The 8,322-nt window shown below is 37.3% G+C and overlaps 1 protein-coding gene and 1 long non-coding RNA gene across 2 annotated transcripts; both read right to left on the bottom strand.

Moving 5' to 3' along the window:
* Positions 1–4,255: 4,255 nt before the first annotated feature.
* On the bottom strand, positions 4,256–4,679 carry LOC132252819 (uncharacterized). Its single transcript, XR_009464627.1, has 2 exons — positions 4,559–4,679; positions 4,256–4,465 (listed from the first exon to the last, which is right to left on the bottom strand). It is a non-coding gene; the product is annotated as an uncharacterized LOC132252819 (long non-coding RNA).
* A 291-nt stretch (positions 4,680–4,970) lies between these two features.
* On the bottom strand, positions 4,971–6,565 carry LOC100854053 (uncharacterized). Its single transcript, XM_010665522.2, has 2 exons — positions 5,162–6,565; positions 4,971–5,021 (listed from the first exon to the last, which is right to left on the bottom strand). Exons 1-2 carry the CDS (start codon positions 6,563–6,565, stop codon positions 4,971–4,973), a joined length of 1,455 nt encoding a protein of 484 aa, XP_010663824.2.
* Between the last annotated feature and the right edge of the window lie 1,757 nt (positions 6,566–8,322).

Below are 8,322 nucleotides of genomic sequence, written 5' to 3' on the forward strand. Positions count from 1 at the left end.
TAAATATTCAATTTTTTTTTTTAAATTTGGGCCTCAAAACATAATTCTTCATTCATTTTTGGTAGTTGAGGGTAAGGGTGTAAATAAGGTTGGTTTGATTAGTTTTTGAGTAAAAAAAAAAAACCGAACTGATATAATTGATTTATGTGATAAAAATCGAATTGACTAGATTTAGAATGAAAAACCGAATCAAACCCAATTGTGCGCCCCTCACTACAAGGTCGTCCCCTCAGCCATCCACATTTGTGGCTGTTTGGAAGAAGGACCTAAGCTAAGTGGATAGTTTGTCTATATCCAGAAAGAAGACAGACGATCCTAAACGGAGATAGTGAGAGTGACACCTAACTAACCTTTAAGCATTTAATCACATTCAAGCGTTGATTGTGCACTAACCATGATTGATGCAACCATTACAAGAATAAATTCTGATATTGGCGGCTTATCAAAGCAAGACAACCATTATGCACCGACAATCAATGCCATAATAAAGCACAATCAAGTGTGATTAAGGTGTCATTAAGACACTTTAAAAGACATTACATGTGAGCAAGGATAAATAGTCATGCACAACCCAAAAAAGGTATGTTGCTTTCTTTTTTTTAAAAAAACTTTTACTTGCTTAAGCCAATTCTCTAACTTAAGATTTGGAAAGGTGTGCCAAGACAACATGTTCAGACATTCCTTTTGTGCAAGAAATATATTTTTCTACATTTCGAGTGGCCTACACGAGACTATGCTATGATAGGTCCATCTCTTTCTTGGGATCTAGACATACACCTCTGTTTGGACCATGCACCAACATTAGTGTTGTCTATGGGAACCAAAACACAAAAGCCTCTAAAAGCATGATGGCCAACACTTCTCCTGCATCTCAATCAACCAATGTCGTGGAGCGATTCTAGGCTTGACAAGCGAGAATGCAAGAAGAGAATGAGCAACAAATGAAATCCCTACTCTAGCAGACTGATTAGTTAAAGCAGGAAAACCAAGAGCTGCGAGCTTAAGTGGCTGAGGGGTGTCACTCAAAGAGTGGTTATACCCCCACTTAGCAAGCCATTACTAGACGAGATCATAGCCAGGTGGAACGCTCATCCCGACTATACACCAAGTCGTATCAATAGGTGAATGAGGAGGAATTGTCCGTCAACAGTTATCCTATGTGGCTTGAGCCAATTTATCCATCGACGGACCGATCTTAACCAGATGAGCCTTCCAGTTTTGTCATAGGAAAATGAAAAAAGGGATAAGAATGAGGATCCCCTCTGTCTGACAGTTTGAAAGCTCGTTTAGGGCCCTAAGACTGAAAAACGTCGGCTCTTTCGCACATATCTAATTCCTTAAAGGCCCGGTTGGGTCAACCCAAATAGGAGACGTCACCTAGCCACTTGCCACAACATAGGGAGCCACCACCGATGCATGATCATATAGAAAGGCCCCACTCGACTTTATAAGTTGACGGTTGGATGATATGCTCTCCATGCCATTTGACTCTCATATTATCAGCTACAAGCCACAATGGGGTTTCTGGTACCTAAATTCACCATGTACGATGGGATAAGTGATTGATTTGACCATCTTATGCACTTCCGACAGTTAATGACGTTGGACATTAGCAATGACATGTTGTTGTGCGAGGTCTTTTTGGCTAGTCTCCATGGTCTGGCCCTCTCTAAGTCCCACCGACTCCTTTATAACTCGATTAATTCTTTTCGAGATGTCTTTGAGGCCTCTATTAGCCACTACGTATGTTCTATGCACCAAGAGCATAACATAAGCACCTTGCGAAATGTCAAAATGTAAGAAAATGAATTTTTAAAGAACTTTATAAAGTGATTCAGGCATGCGGTGTGATTCGTGCCCAATTGGTGTATCAGCTGATTCATGTCCAGCTTCTGCTCCTTGATTGAAGGAGTAATCAACAAAATTTATAACCTATTACACCATGTACTAGGGTAGCAAAGACAAAGCTACTATAACATAGTGGCTCTAGGATCGTTCACTGGGATGGGTTTTCACTTCACAATTGATATTAATTCAAAGCTGAATCGATGTCTTTTCATTTCAAGGTTAGCTTTAAAAGAAAACATAATTTTTGGTGGAAAAAGGTTTGGTTTTAAACTAACTAAAAAATAGTAACTAATTTTACTTACAAAGAAAAGTGTTTCTTGGAGTTTAGATCACTGGGCTCAGATTCCTTGTATAAAAAGGGAGTTCCGGTCACTTGTTTATTTTCCTCGCATTGGGGATTTAACATATAATTATTTCCCGAACCGGTATTGTACAGATGCTTCCCATTAATGGGTTCAACACTAAATCCCTCTCACTGATGCACCTTGCAATGGCTCATACCTCTCACCTAACACTTGCCATTCAAGGTGATCTTTAACCTTGGATTATCCGTCAAAAGCTCGCAAGAGATAACTAATGGATGTCTCCTTAGAGTCCAAAAGCTTACCAAGTGTTGGCTATTCTAGAAAATCCTACCTTCAAACCACCTCCCAAAGGCTCGCAAGAGATAAACTAGTGCATCTCAATGGATGGAGATCACTTGCCTTACCAAGTGTTGGCCCAGGTGATTTAAAGGCGTTTTAAGTTAACTAAAAACATAGAAACCATTAACAGGTCACACTTTCTCTTCATTAAAACTAAAACAACAAAACTTCCAATTTATGCATTTGGAAACTTACCCAGCTTTCTTTACTCCAAGAGACGAAAAGCCTAACCTCCCATCCTCTGAGGAAAAATCCACTGAGTTTGATTGGCTAGAAAGAAAAAGAATGAGAAAACAAAAGTAGAGCAAGTGCTTTGTATTTTACTTCCTTGCAAAACTGTACAAAGGATTGATCTCCGAGAACAGGCTCCTGAGAGATCTTACATATTGATCATCTATATGATGATGCCTCATTTAAAGGAAATTACAAACTATATATAAGGGGTTATTCACCCTTTTTCCAAACTTAATAACTAAGGAATCTTATAATTGGTGGGTTACAAGGAGATTTTGGGAACTTAGACAACAAATATCTAAAGCAAAATATCTCAAAATATCCCAAACTGTCGGTCGCAGACATCAATTATCTAAAGAAAAATATCTCGAAATGTCGGTGGCAAATATCTGGAAGCTTCAGGAGAACACCGCGGCATTGGCAAAATATCTGCGAAACTCTCCAGGTACGCGCTATAAGCGGATCCGGATATGTGTATCTGGAGAAGTTGAAACGACCTCCTCTCCCATCTGGCGTCAGAATTCCGGATGTGAACATCCGGGTGGAATGGCGGCGACAGTAGAATTCCGGATGTGATACATCCGGGTGGAAGTGGAGGCAACCGGATGTAATGGCGGCGGAGCAGAATATCACATCCGGGTGGAAAGTGGTGGTAGCCGGATGTAATGGCGGCAGCCGGATGGAATTCCTACCCGGGTGGAATGAGCTATGATTCCCGTCCGGGTGGAATGAACAGGATCCCATATTCTTTGTATTTTGGATTTGCTTATCGATTCCAAAGAACTCTCCTCAATCTCGGATTGCTTTGGTGATCAAAAAGCTATCAAAACACCAAAACTTAACACAATTTGATTAGAATTGATTGCAAGGGTCCTTAATATGTTAATTGGGTTAAAAGGTGATAACTACTACTCAAAAGTGTTTAAAAGAGTTAATTACAAGCTATGAAATAGTACTTTTTGAGTAGTAATTACGGTGCTCCAAGTAGAATCTTATAGTATGGATGCTATCCTTTAGATTTTCAAATGAAGCATTAACCCAAGCACTTTGTTTTTCGAGTCCCTTACTAAAAAGCCACCCGTCTTGATGGAAGACTTGCTCAGACGGGTGGACCAATATGCTATGCTAAATGTTTTCAGAACCGGACCGGTCATTAAACCGGAAAAGTTATCGGTTCACGGTTCACCGATCGGACCGGCGGTCGAACCGCTATCGAACCGGTGACGTCATAAATATATATTTTATTATTTTATATATTATAAAAAATTAAAAAATTAATAAATTCTATGTAAATTTTGACAGCATCTACTTTGTTTGTTGAGTTTTGTCACAAATTTTTTTACCTATAGAAGTCATCAATTATCATATATGATATCTATAACACAATATAAGATGTTATACATTCACAATGTCAATAAACTCAATATTTATCAAATAATCAAACCATTACTATTATATAATAACCAAATTATCAAAGAGTTGTTAATTTAACACATTGTCCATAATAAATAATACAAATGTCAACCATAGGTCCACAACACTTAAATAATTACTCAAAATAAAAATATAACATGTCAATGTTTGAATATTCATGAAGTTTTTTGCATACTAATAAATATAAAATTCATGTCTTCATTCATTTTGGAAATTGGAATATGGAGATTGAACATGAGCATTTGGAAAACCAAAGTTCTCCACATCAAGCCCTTCTATAGCCACGTCACCACCATCCTCATCATCTACAAAAATATTGAATATATATCAACAATAAATCATTTTTAAAGAAAAAAATATAATTATTGAACTTTTATAAGTTTAAATATTTTACTAACCAATGTGAGAACTTGAACCTTCCACTTCATTTATTGGAATTGACCCTTCTTCATATAGAAGATTTTCCAATTCTTCAACATCTAACTCTGCTGGTTGATCATCATCAACTACTCAAAAATCGGTCTCATCAATGCATGCATAGTCAATTGGATCATAGATTCTTTTCTTGTTATAGAACCTAAAAAAAAAAACATATAATTATTCATAATTGTGAATAGAAGAATTTAAATTCAAAACAACTAAGAAATCATTTATATCGATTTTTTAGGCGCAAATTATAATGAACGTATACAAGATCATTAAGCCTTTGATGTTCCAATCTATTCCTTCTTTTGGTATGTATACGTTCAAAGACACTCCAATTCCTCTCACATCCAGAAGACGATGCGGTTTGGCTCAATATTAGAATGGCTAACTTTTGCAAATGTGGTGCACTATATCCATGTAGCCTCCACCATTGATCTAATTACCATTTCACATTAAAAATAAGAAAAAAATAAAACACATTAGCAAGTTTAAAATATTAAAAAATAAGTAGGTAACTAATAAAGAAGAATAAACATACTAATAAATGATAATAATATTTTACCAGGTTGAAGTACTTCACGTGAAGAATAAGCAAGTTCTCTTCCAAAACTTCCTAATCGATCACGAAATAACTTCATTTCATTCATTGTTTCAAGCTTGCCTTTCAGAACTTTCTGATCAATAACATCCATGACACTTCCAATAACATTTGGCTTATTACAAAAGTTTTCCTGATCATATTGGAAACATGGATTCAACCAATAAGCTGCTGAATGAATGCTTTTCTTCAGTTGTTGATCCCAACGTTGCTTTATGATCTCCGTATAAGGCTTGTATAGTCTTTTGTTGTAGTTAAACAATTTCTTGATGCCCAAACGAACCCTATACATGCCTTCATTCACATGTCCCATTGAAGGCCTCTCATCACAATCAACAATACGCAATAAGCGCATTAGTGGAGACATAAGATTCACAACAATCAAACAATCATTCCAAAATCTATTATCCAAGATGATGGAAACTGCAACTTGGCTTTTATAATCCTTTGAATATCTAGAGTCCACAAAGAACTTACTAGTCAACAAAGCTTGCAAGTCATGTTTATGATCATGAAGACTCTTGAGTGCAATGAAAGTAGTAGCAAAGCGACTTGCACCAGGTCGCAGAATCTCTGTCCATCCTTTTCTTTTTCTTAACCAACTTAACAAAGCAACATGATTATACACAAAAATTGTCACCTTTAATGCACGTCTTGCAAGTTCAGCAACATGGTCCATCTTACCAATATCCTTAAAGATCAAATTAAGACAATGAGCTGCACAAGGTGACCAATTAATGTGTTTATGCTTATGAGAAATCAATCTCCCCGCGGCCACATAATTTGCTGCATTATCAGTGACCATATGAACTACATTGAGTGGACCAACCCATTCAATCACCTCATCAAATAACTGAAACAAATTAGTTGCATCCTTGACAATGTCTGAAGCATCAACGGATTTCATAAATGATATTCCTTCAGGACAATACACAAGGAAGTTGATGAGTGTTCTTTGTCTATTATCTGTCCAACCATCACCCATTATTGTACACCCAACTTTTGCCCAAATTGCACGATAAGAGTCCACAAGTAACTGAACTTCCTTCTTGGCATCCTTTAAAAGATTAACCCGTAGTTGATGGTAATTTGGACCCTTATATCCAGGACCAATTGCAGATATAGCATCCAACATTGGCTTGAAGTAGAAGGAATTCACTGCATTAGTAGGAATGCATGCATCATAAAAGAATCTCCCAACCGCCATATCCGCTCTCCAAATAGCTTCTTTCCCAGCTAGTACACTCCTCATGGAAGGTTGAGCTCCTTGAGTATTTCTTGGTGTAAAATACTTATCCACTGTTGATTTTTTTCCTTTTTCCACTATTAGCTGCCATAGGACTTTGCATTTGTTGAACCTCTTCTTCACCTTCTGCCCCATCCCCTTCAAATTGTGACACATTAGGACCATAAGGATTTCTACATTCATATGCTTCTTGGGCTGCTTTCTTAGAATTCACAAACTCTTGCAAAGAATTTTCCATTCGAAATTTTACATCTGGAGGAACCGATTTACATGGACCAATATCTCCTTTCACTCCAGCAAGATGTTGTTTCATTCTATGAATACCCCCACCTTTTGTAATCTTTTTACAATACAAACAAATAAGAGCTTTCCGTCCATTTTCATATCTTTCTTCAGAAACATGCTCCCATGCAGGATCGATCTTACTTCTAGTTGATTGAGAATTGGTAGTTGAACTTCTAGTTGATTGAGAATTGGTAGTTGAATCTTGACCAGAGGATGGAGTCAAGTTTGATTCCATTTTTTATTTCTCTATCAAATTATTGAAATTAGAAACAAAAATATCACATTAACGTAGAGAATGGAAGTCATCAACCATTTAATGATTTATAATCAAGTCATCAACAATTTATAACAATCATATATCAATTGGTAAATTTATCTGAAGGAACAACCGTCATTATAACAAGCATGTTTTGATCCTGATAAAACAAAGGCTATGAATAATTAATGAAAGAGTCCATTCTTTGTGGTTTCATAAATCATAATCCTCCAAAGAAAAGTGGGGATTGGGAAATGGTTTTGACCCACTATGATACCAATGGAAAATGTGCATTTGATTATATAACCGTGTAAAATGAGATTAATAGATAGAGATTAGATGTATTTATTTATTTATTTAATTTTTTATTGGCCTCCTACTTAGCTATGATTGATTTTCAACCAACTTTAAATCTAATTTAGAGAATGAGCAACAGAGCTCAATGAATTAAGTTCATAATCACACATATTGACAACAAAATTTAATATGAAAACATTCTTGAAGAAGTCTAATAATAAAATTTAGTATGAAAAGTCAAATAAGGTTCAAAAACAATCACAACAAAATTGCATCCCCAGCTTTATTATATAGTATAGAAACAACAAATATTTTAAGGAAGTTTAAATTCATATGACTCAATCTATAATTAGAATTATAGAAGTTGATAACCCTTAACATAGATCACACGCCATTATTGAGATTTTGATCATATCAGCAATATTTCAAATTTAAAACCAAATCAAATTTCCATACGCATTCACGATCATATCAGCACTCGATATTTCATTCATCTTATATTTTAGCATTTAGCTAACCAACTGCAATAATACTTATTTTCAATTTATCCTCAAGATGGGAAACCCTAAAGTGGATTGATGACAAAGACAGAAAGAAATCAATCGGCCATGACATCCAATTGAAAACATTCTTCAAAAAGTCTTTCCTTAGTACTAGCAGTCTAGCACTCACTGTGGGCACTGGGCAAAGTGGCAAACTCCCACGTCGGGGCGGGCTACCAGCTGGGAGAGAGGGGGGGGGGGGGGGGGGGGGGCGGCCGGCGGGACCTTGTGAGTGTCGCTGCTACAGGCCGCCGGCGAGATCCATTGGTGTCGCGGGCTGGAGCTGGAGCTGGAGCTGGAGGAGCGGGATCCCTTGCAGCGGAGCTCTCTTGGTGTCTTGGGCCGCCGGCGGGACCTTGTGAGTGTCGCTGAGTCGCTGCTGCAGGCCGTCAGCGAGATCCCTTGGAGTCGCGGGCTGGACCTGGAGCTGGAGTGGAATCCTTGCAGCGGCGCAGCCTGGAGATGGAAAAGGACTCCAAAACGGCGTCATTTTGATGCTAGAAGCATCAAAA

Source organism: Vitis vinifera, chromosome 17, assembly GCF_030704535.1.
Source record: "Vitis vinifera cultivar Pinot Noir 40024 chromosome 17, ASM3070453v1".
Classification (NCBI taxonomy): Eukaryota; Viridiplantae; Streptophyta; class Magnoliopsida; order Vitales; family Vitaceae; genus Vitis; species Vitis vinifera.